The 27,018-nt window shown below is 41.2% G+C and overlaps 1 protein-coding gene across 1 annotated transcript; it reads right to left on the reverse strand.

Annotated features, from left to right (window-relative positions):
* Positions 1-917: 917 nt before the first annotated feature.
* RAB21 (RAB21, member RAS oncogene family) lies at positions 918-27,018 on the reverse strand. Its single transcript, XM_067564019.1, has 7 exons — positions 26,649-27,018; positions 8,422-8,481; positions 8,022-8,129; positions 6,494-6,557; positions 4,472-4,526; positions 3,813-3,901; positions 918-2,431 (listed from the first exon to the last, which is right to left on the reverse strand). The coding sequence occupies exons 1-7, from the start codon at positions 26,799-26,801 to the stop codon at positions 2,292-2,294; spliced, it is 669 nt and encodes a 222-aa protein (XP_067420120.1). The 5' UTR covers positions 26,802-27,018; the 3' UTR covers positions 918-2,291.

The following is a 27,018-nucleotide window of genomic DNA, read 5'->3' on the forward strand; positions in this document are numbered from 1 at the left end:
AGACTTGATGAAGACCTGTTGGAAACAGACAATGAATAGGAATTCCACATTTGTCTTCCCTAGGACATGTAATATTTGAATCAATTGATTTGTTTCTGGGCCAGCATTTGAAGAAACTAAGATCTGAAGCCAGCATGTACCACCTTTCTTCCTGAGGAAAGGAAAGGATGCTGCAGTCAGACCTCTGTTGATGTTCTATTACACAGCTATATTCTCATTTATGTTTGCTTGTTTCATTAAGGAAATGAAACAAGATGCAGAAAAAGAGCTAGTAACTAGGGAGTTTAAAAAGTTGCTATTTTAAAAGGATCTGTACATTAACCACATTAAATTTATTCCCAACTAACCTGAGGAAAGAACAGGGACAGACCTACAGCAACAGATGTACTAGTATCACAAGTTACATCATGCTAGTATTTTGAGAGTTACTGCTACAGAATTATGTACACTTAATTTCAACATAAGAATATGGTTGTGTAGCAGGTAGTTTACATGGTCCTTTAATATACTGTTCAAGTCCCATGATCAGAATTTTCATTAACATTTTCCATATAGTCATTTATGCAGGCCCAGCATTACTTGTTTTATATTCTCTTGCTCGTTAAGATAGATCAGCCATTTACACAATGTGTGAAGAGTTACCTAAATGGACATTTGTCAGGTTTAAACCAAATGTGGCTAAGTTGGATTGCAGAAATATAGGTTCCTACTATTTAAGTACTTCATGACAAAACTTTTCATTTTGCAGCAGGGGAAAAAGGAATAAACTGAGGCTATTCAGTGTACTCTTTTGTAATACAAATTGATTTGCCATCACCTATAATGTATACTAGATCCTTCCGTACACGCTTCAGTGCATTTGCAATTGCTCAAGTGATTCTGAGTCTGCCTTTCACAAAAAGGAAATCCAAAGAATATTCTATTTTGTCATAGACATCACCTTTACTGTTTTTCCAAGCATGACAAATTATGTAAAAAGTCAGAGCACAACACTTTGAAATTTTAATTGCCACCATTTGTGTTCTGTGTAGTTTTTTTTAAACACCTTAATATTTCCAAAAATCTCTGCCCAAAACCTTAGAGTGGGCTTCAACAAGCCTTACAAAAGAAAAAGCAAAGCAGGAATATAATTTAGTCCTTCCTAGTTCTCCTGTAGTTACACCGCACTTGTAAGTTTTTACATCTTCCACCTATTGTCAATAAACCACACAAATTCAAAAGTAATCCAGGAAAGTTAAGTTTCATTTACTTGTTCACTCAAGCTTTGTAGTATGACCAAACGCTCATTAAAGTTTAAAATGCTGTCTTAGCAGGCAAGGTTAATACAAGTGAAAAACTTTCAACTTGTTTAGTGGCTACCAGATGGACAAGGGCTAATTTAATTAAGTTTAGGCTTCCCTGGGAGAAGATGAAGCAATTGCAGACTTGAGATGGCAATGTGCTCCACTACTCAGCTGGGACACAAATCCCTCTTGGTTAAATGCAGTCTAAGGAAGCATTCCCTCCCTGCCAGCAGAGGCGCTCTGTAGCTACCTGCCAGGAAGAGGCTTTTAAAAGGAGCTCTTTATAACTGAATATACCGAACAAAAAACAAAACAAAAACACCACTGTTAGAAGTCTGCATGAAGAGGGAGTGAATAAATGAGCAATTTGACAAAGTATGAATGAAAAGCTTGCATCTTTTCACCAATTGTTATTCACTTGACATCACTGATGTATTTCTGCACCTGCACTTGTAAAAGCAGATAAAATATTTAATATGTAATTTACAATGTATTTTATCAGATTGGCGTACAGAATGAATATATAGTATATCAAAGTAGTTGACAGTTATGGACTTATATAAGCCCTGCAAAAATAGTAGTTCGGGTATCTGCTAATTAAAAAAAAAGTCAGTTTGCAGTTTAGAAGTGATACAGTTGAATCTACCACAAAATACAAACAGCTGCAAAAATGTATACCATTCCAACAATGTATATAAGTTATTAAATAAATGATCTGATTTAAAAGAATATAAATCAAGCCTTTAAGTAGGTCTTTTCTACATGCATATTATTCCTCATTAAAGAAAAATATGTAAAAAGGCCATTGGTAATTGCTTTGTTAACCACTGTAGAAAATGCCAATTCTCTGGTCACAGACTCCACTAGTTTAGCACTTAAGGTCTCCGCAGTGTTACAAGTGATTATTTTTCAATACCATTAATTCTATTACTCCATTGGTAAAGAATGCATGACTTCAAATATGGCAGTCTTCATGTTAAGGGGGCAATAATCCACAGTTTTATACAGTTATCCAGAAGAACAGCACCCTCCACCGCTCTGCGCTTGTGGCTCATCATCAATAATCTGTACACCTCGCCTTGCAGTTCCTGACTGGCTAGAACCATTGCCTCTTGCTCTTTCATCCACTTGAGCAGTTTCTATCATTCCTGGAAAATAAGAACTCTGATCAGGATGACATTCCATTACAATTTTAAATATTTCAAAGCTTTGAAGACTTCAACAAGCTATTTATCTCAATACACAGAGCTGTTATCAACCTGATTACATTAGCAATACAAGACACTAGCATCAAACTGAAATTTTCAACATTCAAGTGTCTTTTTTGTTTTTTAAGTTATCCATCTGAGACCAACATTTTAAAACATGTTGCTACATTTAAAGTCCTAATCCATATTTAAGCCCCAGAAGTGCAGAACACCCAGCAGCTCTGATTAACTTCAATAGGAGCATATGGGTACTCAGTAGTTGAGTTAGGCCACTTAAAGTCCTTAATACAGTTGAGTTAGTAAGACTGTTTGGGCCTAAATTTATTAACTACTGCACTAAAGCCTATACACACGGGAATAAAGTTACCACTGAAAAATTCTACAAATAAAGGAAAGCAACAGCAGACAGTGAAATGATTCTAAATCTGTTTCCTTCATAGTTTAGCTCCTTTGAGTATTTAAGGGGCATGTGTTCAAAGAATTCATAGATGCAGGGAGTAAGGCACCTATATTCCCATCTATACCACTTGGAATGTGTTTTAGGATCTGTGATGCCTTGCAATGTACTCCAAGTTGAATCTGGGCAGCAAATGAATAGAGAGAATGTCACACCAGAGTTCTGAAGCCAAGTTTCTTCAGGATGGAAGATCAGAAGGTAGCAAGAATAGAAGAAATATAGTCATAGGGAAAATAGGAGACAAGTGTGTGTCTATGTACTTTCCTCCATTTTCAACCAACCAGTACTCACATTGAATGAAGGCGAGACCTTGGACAGAGTGCAGAAATAGAAGAATGTTTAAAATAGCTTACTGTAATTTCAAATACAGTTGAAACTGCTGTTCTGAATAGCCTGTACAAGCCTTTAACTTGAGTTTAAGTTTTTGCTCTGTACACTAGAACCCCTATTTTATTAACTAATTGAGGGCTGAGTTCAGAGTTCATACAACTGAATGTTTCAAAATTATAACAGGTACAACGCACAAGATAATGTAGTAATCATTCAGTGTTGTGCATATAACAAGTGTATACAGTGTGCCTGATTTTTTATCTATGCCACCAAATCTTAATCTTTTCAAACCTGCAGTCCTTGCACCAACGTTCAAGTGGCTGAAGACATTCAGCAACAGAAAGAGGACTTATGTGAATTGATCTTTTGATGCCAAACTGGTTATTCATAAAATAGATGTTTTATTGTACTTTCATTTAGTAAGTTGGAAGATAGGCTTCTCAAATATCTAACATAATCTACAAGGACTTTACTATGAGGAGGTCTCATCAACTTGTTCCAATGTAGGCTCACTACATCAAATGCAATACCTACTTTTACAGAGGTCGAGGAAGAGTTCTTCGATTCCTTTGTTTTGTTTGGCTGAAGTATGATAGTGTTTTGCTCCCACTGATTCTGCATACCTGTATGTAGTGCAAATACAGAAAAAGCTTTTACTTATGAGAACACATGGAATGTTAAAGTCATCAAAAAGTCCTTTCAAGCCTTCATATTTTGATCTGTATAATATTCTTTGTAAAACAAATATCCTCCATATTTTGATTTGTATATTTACCACACTAATTAAACTTTGCTATTTAAATTTGATGCAACTCCTGTATATTGCAAAAACACCTTTTAGTAAATAGTGTAGATTCAGAAGCATCACTGAAAGCAGTTTAAAAAAAAAAAAAAGTCTCCTATTTTAAATGTTTCAGAAGCTAAGTTTACTACAGCAGATACTGTAATTTAAGAGTTTTGTGTAATTTCAAAGTTTTGTAAACCCTTGAATACACATTTGGAGTAGAATATGAATGGAATGTTAGCTATAGCAGTAATTCTGGCAGATAATACAAAAGCTATGGTAGTTAGCTGCAATTGTTCATTAACAGCCTTACTGCACCATTAGTCTTGTGATAAAGGCACTAGTTGTGGCAGAATTGGCTTAACCAATTTAAAGTTAAATAAACTTCAATTGTGTAACAAAAACTTACGTTTCTGCTTCTTGAACTGAAACATGCCTCTCTTTTTCCAAGTCTATTTTGTTACCTGTCAGAGACAGACACCAAGCTTCAGATCTTTGTAGTGAGAGTAGAACAGAATGAAAACATCTCGAGATCGCCACTCTCTCCCTATCGCTTTCCACAGGCTGCCTTCAAACACATTCTAACATCAAGCTGGTGTTCCTTAAAATGTTTTACACTTGTTTAAATGTTATTAGGATTTAAAGATTTCCCCCCCCCCCCCAAATACTTAGATTGGGATCCATAAAAGCACTTCAGCACCCTCAAGTTCCAATTTTAGGCTCCACTATGAAGCACAGAATTCCTGCCAAACTCTGTAGGCACCAAACAAGTACTTAAGTTTTCAGGGTACAACAGTTTTCCTAGGGCCTATTTTCCTGCCTTTGGGCATTCACACTGCCGCCTCCCTCTAGGTGTCCAGACACCTATCTCTAGCCTAAGCTCCAGAGTGTCCAAAGGAAAACCAAGGGAAAAGCATTCACCTGTCTCCTATGCAGGGCCTGATCCTGGAGACCTGCTCAGAAGCTGCCTATTAATCAGGCCCCATTCAAAGTATGACCTCTGGAGGATGTGGTGGTGTCCACCTTATGATATTTAGCCCAGTCGCTAGAGCACTCCCCTGAGTGGTGGGAGACCCAGCTTCAATTCCCCTCACTGTTTAGCAATAAGAAGATATGAACAGGGAAGGGGTCTCCCACCTCTCAGGAGAGTTCTCACATGAGTGTCCCACAGCTCAGTCTTTGGGAGAGAGTCTGTTGAAGCTGTTCCACCGTAGATAAATAATGAAAAATGACTGAAGCAAGGGGACTAAACCCTGGATGTCCCACCTGTCCTAACCACCAGGCTACAGATTCATGCCCATTCTCTGACCCAAACAGTAATTTATCCACAGTGGAATGCTCCAACAGGAGATAAAGGGGAGCCCCACATCTGAGACTCCCATAGCTTAGTGGTTAGAGGTGGGAGACCCCTGTTCAAACCTTCTTGCTCTCTGATAGAGAGGAAAATTGAACCTGAGTCTCCCACACCCTAAGCCAGTGCTCTAAGCACTGGGCTAAAAGTTATAAGGTGAGCAGCACCACCAGCCATTTTATGTGGGATAAGACAGGCATGTAACTCATTCCCATAACAAACACTTAGGCACCTGAGCCACCTGACTCTAGGACACAAGTTCACATTTATGAATCATTAAGCAGAGATAAACACCTCCTAGTGGCTTCAACTTAGGCTGCTATCTCCAAAGGAGGCGCAATGCTTAGAACAGGGGTGGCCAACCCACAGCTCGCGAGCTGCATGTGGCTCTTTGCTCATACAAATGCAGCTCCACGCATGGTATGGGGCACCAAAAAGTTTTTACTTTCAAAATGTGAAATTGACCAGATGCTGCCAAAATTGAGGGATCAGCGGGAATTTTTGGGGAGGGTAAGGTAAATGTGGCTCTTTGCGGTATCTATAGTTATTTTTGGGCTCAGTCTGACTGGTTGGCCACCCCTGACTTAGAACTTCCTCTTCAGCATCTCCCAGTGGCTCTTAGGTGACTCCCCGCCTAACCTGCAGGCTTTTGTGGATTGCATTTGAAGGTAGCCATCTCTGCATTCACTGTATAGGGAGCCTAGGCACCTAACTCAGGCTTATGAATTGCAGTGTTGTTCCGGTGATTTTCCAGGTGCTTAAATGTTAACACTGAGCATCCAGTGCCTATGGATCTTGGCCTTTAGGTACTGAGGGAGTTAAAGTAAATTCCTCTTTCCACACCAAATCTTACCTAAACCTTTTAAGTATATGCCTTATTAATATACAGTATCAGTTTAGAAGTCACATTTGGTAGTAGGCTGATCTGTACAGCAAGCTTATGTTCCATTAACACAAAAGCATGTAATCCTGGCAATGTTTAAATAATTGCATATTTACAATGAAGTAATCAGCAAGCAAGTCTTTCCCATATCCAGTCAAATAGACTGCATTAAGAATAAAAAAAAACAAAAAACTTACCAACTATACATAAACAGATTTCGTTTCCCAACATTTTCCTTAATTCCTTGACCCAGTTTTTTACCTGCATACAAATATCAGAGTTAGATGCACTAATTTTAAGAATCATGTATTACTACTTTAATGATCCATGAGATCCAACTATACAGCTTTAACAGGAGTCATGTTCATTTTGCCAACTGTTTGCATTAAGATCACACATGCCAATGGTAATCTATGTTTTGGAACACTTGGAACAGAAGCTCTTGATGGCAATGTTCAGGAGGCCTTGGGATGCAGATGAAATTCACTGCAAGTGTCTTTAAAGAATTAAAAGGATGAAGTTGGAGAGAGTAATCTGGAATCCAGAGACATTATGCACCTGAGTTGTACTAAAGGTAATCCAGCATCTGTTATCCCAGTCTCCCCCGTCCCCCACACACACCTTGATCAATGACTGGTTGTGTGTTTTACTAGACTAACAGGTACCTTCTTGGAGTGTTTTACAGTCTAATTTAGAAATATAGAGGACTGTTTTGGGAGGAACAGAACCAGACAAGAGTTACTTTTGCAGATATGATTGGAGATTGGCCAATAGAAAATAAGTCTGTACACTCTGTGTACAAAGTATGAACTTCTATTTCATTATGGTTAAGTAATGAAGGAGGGAGTTAACTGCAAGGAAGTCAAAATTAGAATCCTTGATACAGAAGTAAACATGCAAAAAAGCTTCTACATGCAAAAAATCATTTCTCTTTAGACAAAGGCGTCTACATTCATGAAAGAAAAACAAAAATCCTACAGAATCTTACCAGGTAATAGTCTAATAAGTAGATCATTTAGATTTATATGCTAAAAACTCTGGAATATAATCAGCATTAAGTATATGGACAAGATCAGCAGCTCTAAACAGAGAGAAGTTCCAAAACCTTTTCTCTACTTACTATTACAAGGTATTAGTAATTAAGGGGCACATTGTTCCAGGAAACATTTTCTTTAGTGTAGTAACTTGGAAATTATGGAAAAATAGTAACATTTCTAGAAGTACTGCATTCCACAGGCAAGGCAACTAATTGAGATCTATGCTATAGCATGTTTTGTATCAAATGTTATATGCCATGTAGAACAATGAAATTTTCTACCACCACATTTTAAATTTACAAGTACAATGCTTAGAGTAGATTTGACCTAATTATGTCAGAATATAAAGAGTTAAATTCTAATGAGAATGCTATACCAGCATTAATCTTCTTGTTTTACCAGAAGCCCAAAAAAAGTTCCAACAGCACCAAAACCTAAACAAACAGTTAGGGAAGTATTTTCAATTGTATTACATAACGGAAAATAATTTCTATTCTTTTAAGTTGACCAGCTATACAAAAACTGCAGTATAGTCAATTTGTAACAGTTTATAAGGCAGTCATTAGCTAAATTAGAAAATACAGGTTTAGTTCCTGATGAAATGGAAACTTCCAAGTTGAACACTCATATTGTAGGGAAGCTTTTAACCCATTTACTTGTGGGGAGATGGATGAATCTGTCACAGTACCTTCTGAAAAGAGTCTTCATCTGTTATGTCATACACTAAAATAGCTCCATTAGAATCTCTGTAGTAAATTGGACCCAGTGCATGAAATCTTTCTTGACCTGCTGTATCCTGCATGTGGTAGACACACCTGTTAGTGTTCATTAAGACAGAGTTCTGATGACAATATTCAAGGAAATCCAATTATTGAACAATAGTGAAACTAGACATAAGTAAAACTCTTAATCCGTGGTAATAATTCAAACCAGAATCTCAATTAAGTGTGTACTTATTTTGTTCTTAAAATATTAAGCACAAACATTTGCAGTGTTCACTTAAATTTTTCACTTTTAAAATTGAATTTAAGTTTATAAAAGCACAACAAACAGGAACACAAGAGGCAGAGGCACATAAGCAAACATACCCATATTGCAAGGTTTACTCTTTTTCCTCCAATGTTTAGCTTCTTTGTTAGAAAAGATGCCTAGAACAGAAATTAAAATATGAAATAGTTTAGAGATATTTTAAAAGAGGCATTATGGTTAATTTATACACTTGACTAATCCAGAAAGATATATTTGGAATTACTTTTGTATTCCTACCATTTTAAAAGGAAATTCTGAAGCAAAATCTGTTCAGACCACAATTAATAAAGCCACCGGGAGTCACCACCAAGAGACGTGTGAAGGCGATACAGACACAAACATGTAATAATGTCCAAAGCTGCACATTAGCCTAGCTCTGTCTTTTTTTCCAAGAAGCTACTCTGAAAGGCAAACTGAAAATGTATGTCCAGGCAAGTCAAGATGAAATTTGTAACATCTCAATATTGCCTTACCATTTGGGCAGCATCTGAGTTCTAAATTCCATTTATTCAGTCTTGAGTGAGGACAGGTAATAATAAATTCAGGAATCTTTTCCCGCTACTATATTACAAAGTATCTGGCATCCCAAGCCAATTCTCTAGTACTTTAATTGTAAAATCTAATTGTTTAATGAGAAAGAGCAATTGTTCAAATCTTTGTTCAATGTTAACTTGTTTAATGTTTTAACTGTAAATCAAAACACACACTAATTAGGGTTGTGTGACTATCAGCTAGCTATTATCCTTCAATATCCATGTTCACTTCTGATCCTCCATGACAACATCCCTGTCTTCAGAGTAGTTTGTTTTCCTTGGTCTGAACCCTAGGGGATTTTTAGCTATACCACAAGCCAATTGATTTGTAACCATCACCCATCCCCCATTTGGAACATAGCAGAGAAACTGAACTTGTGACTGACATAGCCCAATTTAAGGACATTAAGAGCTCAAGGCATAGCAAGATTGGTGGCACAATGGATTTAGTTACCATAGTGACTGAAATCTTCCTTTGAGGGCATCTCCTTGAGCAGAGGGTCCCCAAACTATGGCTCGTGGGCTGCATCCTGCTCACCAACACATTTTGACCAGCCCACTCCCACCTCCCAACCCCATCCCTCTCCCACGTGGGCCCAGCGGCACCATGGCCAGAGCCATGCTACTCCTGGCCTCAGGCAGTGCTGTGTGGCAGCTGTTCCCCCTCCCGGTCCCACCCCTCTCCCACGTGATGTGGGCCCAGCCTGCCAGCCCACCATAAAAGGAAGAGGGAGGGAGGTGGCCCTGGCAGCTGGAAATTTAGGGACCCCCCCACTTTTGGATAGAGGCTTGGCAAAAGAAATCCTATGTTACAACTTTCCAACATAAAATAGCCTGGCCCTTCTGTTTGAAATATTTTCCTCAGAGTTAGCAAATACAAGGAGGTAAATATTTGTGGGCCTTTAGAGACAAGAGAGTAGAAAAAACTAAGAGTTACAGAATCCAGATTCAGACTATAGCAACCAGCATTCACATGGTTACAATACTGTAACTCCAGATTGTGACCCAGTAAAAATAGATTTTATTATCAAAATGTATGATGTCCAATCTACCAGATCACTTTAGATACTATGAGGAGGTAAAGGTGCCCCCAACAGCTAAAATTACACAAATGCCATCAAGTGACAATACACATGTTTAACAAAGCTTTTAACCACCTCCATTTTCAGGACAGTATTGCTCTTGGGGGAAATTGTGTTCATAGGTTTATAGTATTGCAGTGGTAGAGCACAAAGTTTTCCTACATATAATTTAACCAAAAGGATTGAATGGCCTGAGGCAAAAGCTTGCAGCAGCACACTTTTCTACACCAAATCTGTGGACAGCCTCAGTGAAAACTAGGCCTAGTAAGCAGTGCTAGTACAAAACTAGACCATTGCTGTGTTAGAGGTTCAGATTTAGATTTCAAACCAGATAAGTTAAAAAAAAAGTTTAAATTGAGTAATGTCTAACTCATTTATTAGTCTTGGTTCTAACTGTCTCAGACTGGTAAAAATGGCATTTTAAGTTTATATTAAAGTTAGGGACAAAAACAAAGCTAAAATTAAAGTCTAAAACAATCCAAAAAACATAGCAGAAGTGTGACAGTCACAGGAGCAAATATTTTCATGTAATTTACTTACTATAGCCCAAAAATTGGGACAGCCGTATCTTCTTTGGTGATCAAAGATAAAGTCTTAACTGGCAGTTAAGAAGTGATTGAAAGATTTTTTTACTCAGCCAGAAACTAAGTGAACATGGTCACGCTGGCTGGATTGGGGTGGGGGGCATTTACTACATTATTTAACATCAATATGTCAAAATCATCACATATCTTGCATGAATTACTATGTCAGGTACTGTTAGAAAGGCTGTAATGTGCTAAGTAAGATGATAGTTATGTTGTGTGTGTAATGGAAGTTACAGATATAGCAACCATATCCATATTTTAAACTGTGCTGTGTTTAGGCAACTCCCCAGACAGGATGGCTGCAGCAATAGCCTGCTTAATGGCCCATTAAGAAATTCCCAGGTACAAGGTACTCAGGGGGAGAAGCCAGGGATATACCTGATGAGTCACCAGGACTTACTCGTGTTACTCTGGACTCCATTTTGGTTCCTGTAAAATTCCACAAGCAGCATGGAAAAGACCAAAGGACATAGAAGGCAGCTGCCCGGGATCCATTTGGTCTTTAGTCTGTCTCTCAGTCATCACCTACCTCTGGATCAACTCATTTACTGGAGCTGTGAAACAAAGGACCGAGACCCATCCAGGTACTGGATGTATACCAGAGGGACTATATAAGCCTGCAAACTCCACAATTCTTCTAGAAACCTGATATATATATCTATATATAGATATATATATGGACTTTCAAATCATTTGTATGTATATGATTGCTTTAATCCTTTAACATTTCTCTTATGGTTTATTTCTCTTTTTATAATAAACCTTTAGTTTTAGTTACTAAAGGATTGGCTGGCAGTGTGGTATTTTGGGTAAGATCTAAACTTATATTGATCTGGTACTGTGGCTGATCCTTTGGGTCAGGAGAAACCTTTCGGGTAAAGAGCACAGAGTTTTAAGTAACTGGTCTCTTTACTGGACCTAGTGGTTGATTGGGGGCCGGAGACTGAAATGCAGTAAAAAGGGCTGTGTATATTTTATTTTGGCTTCTTGATAATCGGTGTGGAGAATCAGAAGCAGTTTGTGGCTGGTTTGGGAAGTCTGACTTCAGTGTCACCCACCAGTGCTGGGAGAATCTGCTCTCCTTTTGCAGCCTGCCCTGATCTTGGCATTTGCAGATGGCTACCCTGGGCATGGAAGGGTCACAAATGTAGACTTTAATACATCTTAAAAAATATATAACTTGGACAATGCTAGAGTTACTGTGAACCGCTTTATCCCTTTAATTTCCATGTATGGTTTAAAGAGTTAGGCAGCACAAGTAACTCACCCTGGTTAGTCAGCTTCATTCTTGGGTTAGCAGGCATTTAAGTACATTTTTAAGCAATGTCCCCTATCCACTTAGGATGTCTAGAATTTGTGGCTGTAAATACAACAGTATATTCAGTGTAAGGATGTGTTCTTAGAATGTATACACCAATGCATTTTATTCTTAGGAAAAAAGCTCATCTTTAACCTGTTAGATTTCCAGTTGCATGAAGTCTCTCCACTTATGTTTCATTCAAAATTTCAATAGCTGTAGTTCTGAGAATTAAGCAAGTAACATGGAAGATAATAGATCCTTATTCATTTCAGTCCTTTTGTAGCTTAGGCTAATTTAAATCTTAATGCTTTAAATTCAGGAATCACTCCAGTAAAGTCATGAGTTTTAATTTGCAGTCATTCCTTTCAACATGTTTTGTTTAATTTCTATGGCAATCTTTTGGATGTGGTTTCCAAAACACGAGGCCAGCAAACGTTATCTCCAAATAATCTCAAGCATCTCTGAAATAAGATGCAACTACTATTGCTATATTGAATCTTGTGATATCTTATGACTGATTTCAGTCCTTTGGCATTACAAGCCTTTCATCTGCAGTGACTGCTTCAACCTACAATTTACACCAAGCTAACAGTTACGCTTAACTCATTAATCCCCTACAACTATTAAGAGATGGTCTTTCATCTATGGGGAAATTAAGGGAATGATATTTAACTCGGAGCAAGATTCTCATTCCCACTCTAGTCCTTTTATACTGGGAAAGAGCCTGAACAGCATGAAAAAGGGGATCTAAAAGCCCAGATCTAGTTAGAAGATTCCCTGGAACAGGGACTGAAAAGGAGGTAAGACTGCCTTTGGAGGATCCCCTCAAGCCCTGATGTAGGGGGAATACCAGGAGCATGCTGGGTACAGGGCCAGTGTGCGCAGCACTGGAAATTCCAGGCAGTGTTGCAGCCTATATGACAAATCTAGGGAGACTGTTATAAGTAGCCTTGGGAACAGCCAGGCTAAGTTAAGTTACACCAGGAATGCTCAAGCCTCCAGAGCAACCCAGGATCAGGAGTGCGCAAAGGTTGCTTAAAGCTACATTAGTCCCTCTTCATCTGGGCTCACTTGTGTGCTCTGTCTTTGTATTTACTGTAGTCCAGATTTGAGAAATAAGACAAACAGTCTATTTCAGACAATTTTTTATCACTTCAAATCCAGGCAGCTTATTAGCAACTTTCACCATTTCAGTGGCTTGCTGTGCTTATCACTTCAGCAATAGACATGCATTATTAAACTATTTAAGAGCCAACTTGAAATCAAATATGACTGACATGAATTAATTAGTATATACTCATGTTCCAGCAGCATCCTGGGGAAATTTCATCTAGAACAATAGACTTTTGCCTACCAGAATTATTCCTGTAGTTTCCAATGGAAAAAATAAATTCCTTTCTACTGATCAAGAAAACAAACAAACAAACAAAAAACCTCGCTAAGTTCTGCTAGTGCAGAAAGATTACATTTCAGCATTGAGTGAATTTGTGTACAATATCACTAAGTACTATGGGACTCAGATGGAATTAGCTGGATGCATGCAATGTAATGAATCATACAGGAAGAATATTGTAGTATGCTAGGCTTAGTGATTAGTTTGATGAATTTATAAAGGCTGAATGTTTCTTCCCGCTCTGGGAAGCACTAGCTAGGGAAGAGATTTAAGGAGCCTGTCTTCCCCCAAAAAGACTAGGCACAGCCTATCTTCCATGCTAGGGAGGGAGTTATTTCTGCAAGCAATGCTAGCTGGCCTGGCCCCACTGAAGGAATCTCTGACAGGGCTATAACCTCACCACCCTCTGCCTGCTAGAATGGCTCCAAACTTTTCAAGCGTTTAGCAAGATCCACATTGTGCTGTACTTCTGCTGTCTTACCCCAGGTCAAATGGCAACTTTTAAGGAAAGTGATAGTGCTTCCTGGCCCACAAATCTCCTTCACATGGCTCATCACATGGGCCCTGATTCAACAAGGCACCTAATCTTGATCTTTAAAGGGAACTACTCATGTACTTAGGTACCCTTTGTTGTGCATCATGGCTCCAGTTCAACAAGTCCTTACTGTCTATTAAATTTGACTATAAATACTATACTAAAGATCTGCCTAAGCACAATTTAACCTAAACCATTTTATAGCTTGATCATATGTTTCAGGAGAAATGAGAATATATTCTCAATTTAAAGTCACTGCCAGTTTTAAGCAAGTGTTTCACTGTCAAATCACAACGGGCTGAGCTCGCAAGGCCTTACAGTCAATTTGACACCACACGTGTCTAATGTGATAACTTTTGAACACTGCATCAGATCACCTACAAGACCTCAGAGAACATTCTAGGCATCAGTGGCAAGAGTTCTAATTTGGGCGGAGGAGGGTGGTGTCAGAAAACCAAAAGTGGAAAAACAAGACACAGAGCCCTGCCATCTGGGTCATGCAGTCACACCTTCAAGCAATTCAATTGTCTTCACAAACAGTTTGACAGCACCCATTAGTAGCCCTCATTAGTAGCCTGTTTATCCTTCCAACAACGTTTAACATGTTGACACACTGAATGATTAAGACCTCATCTACACTTTAAAATTTATACCAGTATAGCTATGTCAATCAGGGGGAAAACACAACCCACACCACTGACCAACATTAACTAGGACAATAAAATATCAAGCAGATGAAGCTATGCCAACATGTCGAGGGAGGTGATGTTCCTATAGCTGCAGAGGCTCTCTAGCAATGGTTCTCAAACTTTTGATATTGGTGACCCCTTTCACACAGCAAGCCTCTGAGTGTGACCCCCCGCCTCCCCCTTAGAAATTAAAGAACCCCAAAAAATAGAAAAGCACTTTATATTGAACACTACGTTAAATGCTGTTGCTTAAAATGAATTTACCTTTTCCTCACGGCTTTTAAATTAAGACTAAAACATTTTTATTGAATTGCTAAGCAGAAAAGTTATTTAAGCAAAACTGTATGTAAATACTTGACTGCAATTGCGAGATGCAGCCAAAAAAAAAAAATCAGTAATATGGATGATGCTGTTTATTTGACATAAGGCTTATTCTTGGCATTATTTTAGAAAAGGCACATCTGAGGTCATCCTTCATATCAACCTGGTTTTGAGATTTCGTCTTTATTATGAAAAAGGTTGGAGAATCTACGCTTTCATTCGTAGATAGAGGGAAATGGCAAAAGGACTCCTTGGGCATTTCAGACACCAGTGGGTATTCACTTGAAACTGAGCACCAGAACTGGTTTGGAGGGAGCTGTGTGAATTTTGCTTTCACTTTATCATCAATCATGTCAAACTGTTCCTGTGTGTGAATATGCTCCATAGGTAATTGCTCAGCCATCACACTGAAAATGGTTCTTCACCAGAGAATGAAGTGCTTCTGGTAGCACTGGGAAGTACTTGTGAGAACTTTTTGTGAAGGGCTCTCAGATGTTTACTGATAGCTGACTTGAGAGCACTACCAACATTGACTTCCTCCTCCTCACCCAATGAGGAAAGTTGTCAGAAACATGCCATATCTGTGTGTCCAACTTCCTGCATCACAGATTCAATTTCATCTGGAAAGCTGATTTTATTAGTCAGGTCCATTAATGTTGAATGTTTTCCCTCAAACAGATTGAGGTCCTTAAAGCTATGACGGATATAGAATCATAGAAGATTAGAGTTGGAAGGGACCTCAGGAGGTCATCTACTCCAACCCCTGCTCAAAGCAGGGCTAACCCTCAGCTAAATCATCTCAGCCAGGGCTTTGTCAAGCCACACCCTAAAAACCTCCAAGGATAGGGATTCTACCACCTCCCTAGGTAACCCATTCCAGTGCTTCACCACCCTCCTAGTGAAAAAGATTTTCCTAATGTCCAGTCTAGACCCTCCCCTTGCAACTTGAGATCATTGCTTCTTGTTCTGCCATCTACCACCACTGACAACAGCCTAGTTCCATCCTCCCTAGAACTCCCTTTCAGGTAGTTAAAGGCTGCTATCAAATCCCTCCTCATTCTTCTCTTCTGCAGACTAAACAAGCCTAGTTCCCTCAGCCTCTTCACAAGTCATGTGCTCCAGCCCCCTAATCACTTTTGTTGCCCTCTGCTAAACTATTTCCAATTTGTCCACATCCTTTCTGTAGTGGGGGTCCCAAAACTGGACATGGTGAGGCCTCATTGGTGTACTAATGCTGAATAGAGGGGAATAATTACTTTCCCCGATCTGCTGACAGTGCTCCTACTAATTCAGCCCAATACGCTGTTAGCCTTCTTAGCAAGGAGGGCACACTGACTCGTACCCAGCTTCTTATCCACTAACTCCCAGTTCCTTTTCTGCAGAACTGATGCTTATCCAGTCAGTCCCCAGTTTGTTGCAGTGCTTGGGACTCTTCCATCCCAAGTGCAAGACTCTGCACTTGTTCTTGTTGAACCTCCTCAGATTTCTTTTGGCCCAATCCTCTAAATTTGTTTAAGTTACTGTATTCTCTCCCTGCCCTTCAGCATATTTACCACTCCTCCCAGCTTAGTGTCATCTGCAAACTTGCTGAGGGTGCAATCCACCCCATCATCCAGCTCATTAAGGAAGCTGAACAAAACTGGCCCCAGCACTGACCCCTGGCGCACTCCGCTAGTTGGCAGCTGGTAATAAAGCACTGAAACGTTGATCCCTAACCACTGAGCATGATGATCTAGCCAGCTTTCTATCCATCTTGTAGTCCATTCATCCAACCCATACTTTAATTTACTGATAAAAATACTGTGGGAGACCATATCAAAAAACTTCGCTAAAGTCAAGGTACATCAAAACATCCACCGCTTTCCCCACATCCACAAAGCCAGTCATCTCATCATAGAAAGCAGTCAGGTTGGTCAGACATAACTTGCCCTTGGTGAATCCATGCTGACTGTTCCTGATCACCTTCCTCTCTTCCAAGTGCCTCAAAATGGATTCCTTAAGGACTTGCTCCATGATTTTTCCAGGGACTGAAGTGAGGCGGACTGGTCTGTAGTTCCCCAGATCCTCCTCCTTCCCTTTTTTAAAGTCGGATGATTGGAAATATCATGCCCAAGACCTCCCCCAATCACCATGAATTTTTGAACGATAATGGCCAATGGCTCTGCAATCACATCAGCTAACTCCCTCAGCATCCTCATATGCATTGCATCCAGCCTCATGGACTTGTGAATGTCCAGCCTCTCTTTTAGCACTGAGGGCTACTTACTGCCTCCCCATTCTGTGCTGCCCAATAAAGTAGTCTAGGAGCTGAGTAGTCTGTGAAGAGGCCCCACCCAAAAAAAAAAATGCATTGAGTATTTCAGCTTTTTCCACATCTGTCACTAGGTTGCCTCCCCCATTCTGTAAGGGGCCCACACTTTCCCTGACCACCTTCTTGTTATACCTGTAGAAACCTGTGTTACCCTTCACGTTCCTTGCTAGCTGCAACTCCAATTGTGATTTGGCCTTCCTGATTTCACTCCTGCATGCTTGAGCAGCACTCTTATAACTCCTCCCTAGCCATCTGACCAAGCTTCCACTTCTTGTAAGCTTTCTTTGTGTTTAAGCTCAAAAACTTTAGTTAAGCCAAGCTGGTTGCCTGGCATATTTGCTATTCTTTCTGCACATCAGATGGTTTGTTCCTGTGCCTTCAATAAGATTTCTTTAAAATATCAACTAGGCATGCCAAGCAGAGAAACCATTTCTCAAACTTTGTTCAGTTCTTGTTTCTCTTTTTGAAGAAAAAACTGCTCTCTCTTCATGAAGTATAAAAATGCACTTTAACACATGCCCCCTACAAAGCCACTGGATTCGAATGTGGAAAAGCAGAACTTCAGTTCCTTCTTGTTGATCAGCTCTGACAAGAGGGGTAGGCATGAGCAACATCTCGAAGAACAGTTACAGAAAGTAAGTATCCCCCTTCCCCTGGGTAGGGAGCAGAGATTGCCACCAAGTGCATCTTCACAGATGCAGCTGTCAAACCTAATTGCTTTAAATGCAGAAGGTAGTCCAATATAAAAGGCAGCAGAGCCTGCATTGGAGGAGTGCCCTTCTGCACTGACCACACCAAGAACCTTTTCCATTTGGCTAAGTATGCTGTTCTGGTGGATGGCTTTCTACTACCAAGGAGGACCTCCTGTACTTGCTCCAAGCACTGCCTCCCTAGCGTTCAACCAGGCTGCTTCCACACCTTGAGATGAAGTGACTCTAGGCTAGGGTGACACAGCTGACCGTGGGGTTCTGTGTGATTAGGTCCGGAACCAGCAGCAGGGTGGCTCTCTGAGGTAACTGAATAGGCACCTCTAGACTGCAATTCTTGGGCATGGTGGTATGCCCATGGGGTCCAAAAGGGCTATTGTTAAGGCACCTGCCACTGCACAGGCCAACGTCCAACAGGGGGGGGCACTTGCCCCTTATCCTCCTTGTAGTGTCACCTCCCCGACCTGCACCTACTTCGCTTCAAAGTGCCAGAGCCTGCCTCCAAATCTGATGATCTGGACTTGGACTGCAGAGACCATGGTGGTGCCAATGTCTTCTTCGGCGCCAGGTCTGACGGATGCCATGGCACCACACACTGACGCACCAGGTACCAGGTCCAGAGGTTGCGACCGAAGAGCTGCCTTGATGAGGATCTGCTTGAGGCGCACTCTCCTCTCCTTTTGGCTCCTTGGGCGGAAACTTTTACAGATCCTGCATCGGTCTGTCTGGTGCGACTCCCCTAAGCACTTTAAGCAAGAGTTGTGCAGGTCGCCTTTTGGCATAGGCTTATGGCGGGATCCACAGGGCTTGAAGTCTTGGACCTAAGGCATGCCCCAGTGCCCTGGGGAAGGGAGTCCCAGAGATGGGGGAAACCCCTGAATTAATTCTTAACGCTTATCCATATAACTTTTGTAACTAGAAAACAGTAATTAACTATTTACAGGAACCACAAAGGACACAGGGAATGCTTGCAGAAGCAAGATGACTGAAGCATTAATGACCATCACAGGTGGTAAAGGAGAAGGGGGGGATGTCAGCAGGCCCCTATATACACACTATGGAGGTGCCACTCCACAGAGTGTCTACATCAACACGATGGGTACCACTGGGGGAAAAGCCTTCCAACGACTGTGCACACAGCATGCATGCACCTGCTTGGAATCAACATGAGCAAGTACTGAAGAAGAAGAGTACTATTCAGAGCATATTCTTTAAAGTAGCTCACTGTTCGTGTAACATCCACCACAGCATTAAGGTACATTGGCAACGTCTTTGCAGCTAGGACTTGATTATGGATTCCACAATGAGTGACAATCATACTAGGTGACATGCACTTACTTTCTGCTGAAAGTCAGACTGTGCACTCATCATGGCTGGAGCACCATCAGTACGAATACCATAAAGATTTTTCCACTCAATGCCATTGCTTCCGAAAAAAGTCATTCACCTTATTGAAAATGGCCTGTGCTGTTGTGGTTGTTCAAGTTGTTCACAGAATAAGAACTCATCCTTAACATCTCCAACTTTAAAATACTGTATGAACACTATCAATTGTGCGCAGTTAGTAATATCAATAGTTTCATCAAGATGCAGGCTGAACATACTGATAGTGTTTAATTTCATGCACAACTTGTTTTGATATCTTCAGACATTTTACATTCTGTATTTCACAATATCATTCGACATAGGAAGTAGATTAAGTTTTTTGGTATCATTGCCAAGCATAAGCAACAGTATCTTCACACACTGGCAGAACAAATTTCTCACCTATTGTATGCAGCATTTTGGTACGGGTGACTCGTAGCAACACAATATAAGATGCCTCTAATACGGAGGACATTTGCTGTTGGAAACTTACATCTGCATCAAGCCTGTCTGTCTTTGTTGCTTCTTTTCTAGTCTAGTTTCAAGATGTTGCTGAAGTTTTATATCATTTCATTGATTCAGCAGACAAACTTTGCAGCAAATGACGCATTGCAGGTTTTTAATACCAGAGTAGTAAAACCATGTTTAATGTAAGACTCAAGATAGTTTTGATTTTCAGCAGTAGAGGTGGCAATTATTTTAAAGGAGAAAGTATGCACCCGTCTTTTTTATTTAAAAGTGCTTCAGCTGCTGAACGATCAAGCCTGCTAATGTTGTTTCAGTCCCAGAGCCTGCCATAGGAAAAATGGCACTTCTATAAGGACATTTCTATTTGGCACCCTTTCTTTCAACATGGAGCAGAGCTGGAGGTGGAGTAGAGTTGGGGAGTGAAGCTGGGATGGAGGGGCTTAAGGCGGACAGCCTCTGACTCCCACATAACCAAGTAACAACCCCCTAGGGGTTGTGACCCCCCAGTTTGAGAACCAAGGCTCTGTGGTATAGATATGGCCTTATCAGCAGGACAAATAAGAATGGTCAGACCAATGGTCAACCAAGCCCCATATCCTGTCTGACAGTGGCCAGTGCCAGATGGTTCTGAAGGAGTGAACAGAATGGGGTAATTTATAAAGTGATCCATAATCTATTGTATAATCCCATTTTCTAGTATTAAGAGGTTTAGGGACACCCAGAGCATGGGGTTGCGTCTCTGATCATCTTAGCTAATAGCCACCGATGTGAATTTATCCAATTCTTTTTTTGAGACCAGTTATAATTTTGGCCTTCACAATGAATTCCACAGGTTGACTGTTGGATGAAGTACTTCCTTATGTTTTAAGTCACTTGACTATTAATTTCATAGGGTGCCCCCTGGTTCGTGTGTAATGTTAAACAGTGAACACTTTCTTCTTCACTTTCTCCACACCAGTCAGGATTTTACAGACCTCTATCATATCATGTCTTCTCTTTTCTAAGCTGAGGAGTGTCTTTTTACTCTCTCCTTATATAGAAGCTGTTCTATACAGAATCATTTTTGCTCCCCTCTCTGTACCTTTCAATTCTAATTTTTTTTTTTTTTTTTTTTTTTTTTTTGAGGTTAGGCAACAAGAACTGCACAATATTCAAAGTTTAGTATTTTCTGTCTTGTTACCTACCCATTTCCTAATGGTTTCAAGGAACGTTAGCTTTCTTGACTGCTGCACACTGAGCAGATGTTTTCAGAGAACTATCCACAATGACTGCAAGATCTTTCTCTTGAGTGGTAACAGCTAATTTAGACCATTTTGTATGTTTTCCAATGTTCATTACTTGGCATTTATCAACAATGAATTTCATCAGCCATTTTGTTGCCTACCCAGTTTTGTGACATCACTTTGTGACTCTTCGCAGATTGCTTTGGACTTAACTATTTTGAGTAATCTTGTATCTGCAAATTTTGCCACCTCTCAGTTTACCCCCTTCTCCAGATTATTTATGAATATGTTGATTAGCACTCACCTTAGTACAGATCTTTTGGGAGACCCTGCTATTGACTTCTATCCAATGTGTAAAAAACTGACCATTTATTCCTGCCCCTGATTTCCTATCCTTTAATCAGTTGCTGATCCATGAGAGAACCTTCCCTCTTAACTCATGTTTCCTTAACTTTAACAAGGTCTCTAAGAAAGGCTTTGCTTAAGAGCCTTTGGTGAAAGTCCAAATATACTAGATCTACTGGATGACTTGTCCAAATGTTTGTTGACCCCCTCAAAGAATTCTCAGACTGGTGAGGCATGATTTCCCCTTACAGAAGCCACACTGACTCTTCCTCAACATTGTGTTCATCTGTGTGTCTGATAATTCTGTTCTTTACTATAATTTCAACCAAATTTGCCTGGTATTGAAGTTAGGCTTCATATTAGCTATGTTACATATCATAATTAGTAAATAGTCCTACAATTTCAGATTTGAGTTCCTTCGGAACTCTTGGGTGAATACCATCTGGTCCTGGCAACTTACTACTGTTTAATTTATCAATTTATTCCAAAATCTCCTCTACTGACACTTCAATTTGAGACAGTTCCTCAGACTTGTCACCTAAAATGAATGGCTCAGGTATGGGAATCTCCCTCACATTCTCTGCAGTGAAGACGAAAGCAAAGGATTCATTTAGCTTCTCCACAACAGCCTTGACTTTGAGTGCTTCTTTGGCACCTCAACTGTCCAGTGGCCCCACTGATTATTTGGCAGACTTCCTGTTTCTGATGTACTTAATTTGCAGTTAAGTCTGTCTTTTTGTAGTTGCTCTTCAAATTCCTTTTTTGCCTGCCTAAATATACTTTTACATTTGATTTGCCAGAGTTTGTTCTTTTCTAATTTCGTCAGTAGGATTTGACTCCCAATTTTTAAGGGGTGTATATCTCCAACTGCCTTTTACTCTGCTGTTTAGCCACAGTGGATTTTTTGGTCCACTTACTATTTTTATTTTGGGGTATACATATAGTTTGAGTCTCTATTAGAGTGTGTTTTTAAATTGTTTCCAGGCAGTTTGCAGGCATATCCTTCATGTGACTTTTCCTTTTAATTTCCATTTAACTAGCCTCCTCATTTGTGTGTAGTTTCCCTTTTTGAAATTACATAAGTACAGCCATACTGGATCAGATCAATGATCCATCTAACCCAGTACCCTATCTTCTGACAGTGGCCAATGCTTGGTGCTTTAGGGGGAATGAATAGAACAGGTAATCAAGTGATCCATCCCCAGTTGCCTATTCCTAACTTCTGACAAGTTAAATGCTACTGTGATGGGTTTCTCTGGTATTCCCCACTCCCCGGCTGTTAAGTTCAAATTACGTTATGGTTGCTATTACTGAAAGACTCAGCTATAGTTATCTCTTCAACCAGATCCTATGCATAACTTGGGACTAAAATCAAAATTGCGTCTCCCTTTTGGGTTCTAGGACTAGCTGCTCTAAGAAGCAGTCATTAATGGTGTCCAGAAATTTTATCTCAGCATCCTGTCCTGAGGTGACATTTCCAGAGTCAATATGGAGATAGAAAACCCACTAATGGGGGATTTCAGCTGTTTTTGTAGCCTCTTTAGTCTGCCTAAGCATTTCACAATCACCATCACCATCCTGGTCAATAGATTATTCCTCCTGCTACACGCTTATTCAAGCATGGAATTTTTATCCACGGAGATTCTATAGTACAGTTTGATTAATTAAAAATGTATTATACTTTACACTGTCTTTTGCATATAGTGCTACTCCTCCACCAGTGCAACCTGCTCTCTCATTCCTATAGTAGTGGGGGAAGAAGGATTGGGGACATGTAGGCATGCACGAAGTGCCTGACATGAGGTAGGAGCATAGGAGCACAGGACAGCTGGCACAAAAGTCAGGGGACACTAGTCTGGGGAGGAAGGCCTGGAAATGGGGCACAGACGAGAAATGCTAGAATAGGCAGAGAGAAAATGGAGGTCCAGAACCCCTGGCAGGGGGAGAATGGAGGGAGTTGCAAGGCATCCCTGAAATAGATTATGTAAAGGAGGCACACAGAGAGTTTGTGGGGTGGAATGGAAGAAACAAGGAGGCCCTGGTATATGCAACAAGTTTAGTCTACAGAAGCCAGGAAGTGTGCGACCCCTTAGTTTAATCCACATGTATAGCCATATATGGTAGTAAAAATATACTTTAAAATAGGATATAGAAAAGAAACTACAGTAAGAGAAGTAGTTTTGAAATGTGAACTGTTTGCACAGTAAGTTTCAACACAACTGACCTTGCAGCTTAACGTTTTTAGAACTTGTGGGTAAATACGTTGGGAAGAATGAACCAGGACCTCTGGAGAGAGGGGATATGTAGTAGGATTGACTGAAGATGGTGGTACATTTCTGGTGATCTGCTCTGATGTCTTTGAAAGGTCAAATCAAGTTACAGCCCCTCAATGCTATTTCATTTTTTGTATATCCAAGGATTAAGAATAGAGCTCCATCCTTTTCATGTGGGAAGGAAGTGCATTCTCCCCACATAAGACACTATTCCTAAAGCTTTATAGGAGGTAAAAACCTCTCTTTAAAGCAATAAATCTAGAAAGGACAAATTCATTAGTTTGGTTTTATTTTTAAAATTGAACTGTGGGGGACTGGTAGCTTGCTTCACTCTGTCTCCCAATATCCACAGAGTATTAGTTCTAACTCACTTTTTAACCTCAAGAAGTACCTGAATTTCAATTTTCAAATATAGGTTATACCACCATGTTTGGCTGAAACAGAGATACATCAGATGACAAGACTATATTAATAGTCTTTAATATCAATCTTTGGTTTTACATTGATATCAGAACTTAGTTATCGACTAGAGCCAAGATCCCTGAACTGTGGGGCACAGCTGACTGGGGGACATGGAGGAACATTCAGGGGATCACAGAAGGGCAGGCCAGCACGCAAGGAGGAGAGGGGGAGTAACCCCTGCCTCACCCAGAGCTTTGCTCTGGCCCAGCTGCAGCCCCTTGAGCATAAGAGGCACAGACAGCGAGTGCAGGGTAAAAAGTTTGGGGACCACTGCATTAGAGTTGGGGCTTGTCTATACTTGCAGCACCTCAGTGGCGCAGCTGCAGCGTTGAGTGATGACACTACCAATGCTGATGAGAGAGCTTCTCCTATCAGCGTAGGTACTCCACCTCTCTAAGTGGTGTTAGCTATGTCAACAGGAGAAGCCCTCCCATTGACATAGCATTGTCCACATCAGGAGTTATACTGACCTAACTACATTGCTGTGAATTGTCCACACCTAAGTGATGTAGTTATGTAGACAAATTTGTAGCATAGACTAGGGCACAGTCTGGAGTAGGCCATTTCTGAAACGGTATTTGAACACTTTATTCTTATTACACTTGAAGTGGTGCTAACATTGTTCTGCTACAACTGCATCTGTTACAGACATCTGCTATCAGCAAGCACACAAATACTTAATGAAGAGTTTACAACTGTGACTAACACCAGTTTAGATTGAATGACTAAAAACTTGGGAAGAAATGTTCATTAAAGAATCAACCACAAACCATGCACCTTCAATTAAGGTCAGAGCTCACACCTCAGACCCTCAAGAAGTCCATGGGGGGAGGGGAGGAGACCCCAGAAGATCAGAATTCTACATTAATATTTTCATGGTTGAAACAAGAATGCTTTAAAAGTATTTCAAGCTCACATGATAAGGAAAACCAAAATACTTAATAAATCCTTTAGAAGCCATCTGGTCTCCACTACTGTAGTATCACACAAGTACCAAACATTTAGAAGTGTACATTTTCTTCAGACTAGTTGAGAAAGAAGTTTTTCTTGAAACAGGTAATGTACATCTAGCTTGCAGTTATATCATCCCTAAATAGTTTGTTCTCACTCTAGAATAGTGTATCTGGAACTGTGGTTCATAAAACAGTGGAACACACAACACAAAGTAAAGAGCTGATCCAAGCTTTTATGGTAGGTCTACACAGCAATTAGACACGTACAGCTACGGTTGGCCCATGCCAGCCAACTAAGGCTTGCAGGCTCAGGCCAGGGGTCTCCAAACTTTCAGCTGCAGGGGCCACACCGCTCAGTCTTGCTCTTATGGTGGGCCAGAGCAGCTAGTCCCACATCACATAGGAGAGGGGAGGAGCAGCTGCATGCAGCACTACTGGAGGCTGGGAGCAGCTCCTGGCCAGGGCACTAGGCCTACATCACATGGGTGGGGGGAGTGGCTGCCACACAGCACTGCTTGGGGCTGGGAGCAGAACACTAGGCCCACATAGGAGGGGCCACTATGCAGCGCTGCTTGGGGCCAGGAGCAGCATACTGGGCCCACATGGGAGAGGGGTGGGGCCAGTCAAAGTGTGTCCGCAGGCTGGATGCTGCCCACGGGCTGTAGTTTGGGGACCCCTGGCTCAGACTGTGGGGCTGTTTCATTGCTGTGTAGACTTCTGGAGTTGGGCTCCAGGACCCTGTGAAGGTACTAGAGCTTGCGTTGAGCCTACAGGGCTACATAGCAATGAACAGCAATACAGGCCAAGCCCAAGTTGGCTGGCATGGGCCAGCTGTGGGTGCCTAGTTGCTGTAGACAAACCCTAAGAAGAATCTCTGGTCCTGAGAGTTTATACATAGTGTATAAGTTTGTACATGTACTTCAGTGCATGGGCTGTAAAGTCAAATATATTTACAGTAAATTATAGGGTTCTGATGTTGCATACAAGCCCCTTATCTGAGGCCAATAATTTAATTAGATAGCAAAAATGTTTGTTGAGAATAAATCTGTTATGGGGCTCTTTCAGTAATGTGAATGTTAGCATAACTTTCACTACTTAGAACATTAGCCACAGCAATTAATGATGGAACTTGCAGCTAACACTTAGTCATCAGGCCACTGCTGACTGTAGATGTTGCCTGATTAGTGGGAAGGAACTAAAACACTTTCAGCTCATGTTTCCCCATATCAGGATTGCTAAGGCCCACATACAGAGGACTGAGTGCCTACTCAGTAGGTCATGGAAATCAGAAAAGCCAGATAAAGTATTTAAACCCAAACTGTGACCGTATGGTCTGTAAATGGAACCACAGCACTACCTCAAACCAGGAAGTAACCAACAAGGAACAAGCCCGACCATTTCAAACCAACACTCAGTCACATGTATCACACCAACCATCGCAGAGGTAGGAAGAGGAGGAAAAGAACGACCATGCGTACGCCGTTCTTTATCCAAGGAAAGGGCTGTACTGCCAGGCTGCACCTGACAGCAGCACCAGTACCAGGAAGTGCCAGAGCCACCTCAACAGGACTCAGTCTGGGGAAGAGACGAGGGAGGCAGATGGGGACGGGCACCAAATGGGCATCTTAAAAACCGTGTTGGGAACAGAAAGAGCAACAGCCAGACTGTCCCCAGTACGTGCTCCCCCGTCCCTCCCAGCGCAGGTACACCCCGGCTGCCAGGGCCCGCCCCGCACGCACCTGCAGGGTGGTGATGTGCTTGTCGTTGAACTTGTTCTCGCAGTACCGCAGCACCAGGGAGGTTTTCCCCACGCAGCCCTCCCCGAGCAGCACCACCTTGAAGGAGAAGCTCCGGCCGCCTCCCCCCGCGCCGGAACCTGCCGCCGCCGCCATCCGCAGCGAACTCGCCCGCCGGACCCCGGCCTCACATCAGAGACGTGGCGGCCTCGGGGCGCAGCACGACCTCGAACCCGGCGAGGAGCCGCCGCGAGGAAAGGCCGGACCGAGGGCGCAGCTGCGGGGAGAACGAACCACGGCACTTGTCACGGCCGCTAGGCCTGGCTCTGGCTGCCCCTGCTCCCTCTAATGGCGTCTTCTTCCTCCTACGTCA

Source organism: Emydura macquarii, unplaced genomic scaffold (assembly GCF_026122565.2).
Source record: "Emydura macquarii macquarii isolate MOO-44397 ecotype Brisbane River unplaced genomic scaffold, CSIRO-AGI_Emac_v2 contig_2636, whole genome shotgun sequence".
NCBI lineage: Eukaryota > Metazoa > Chordata > Testudines > Chelidae > Emydura > Emydura macquarii.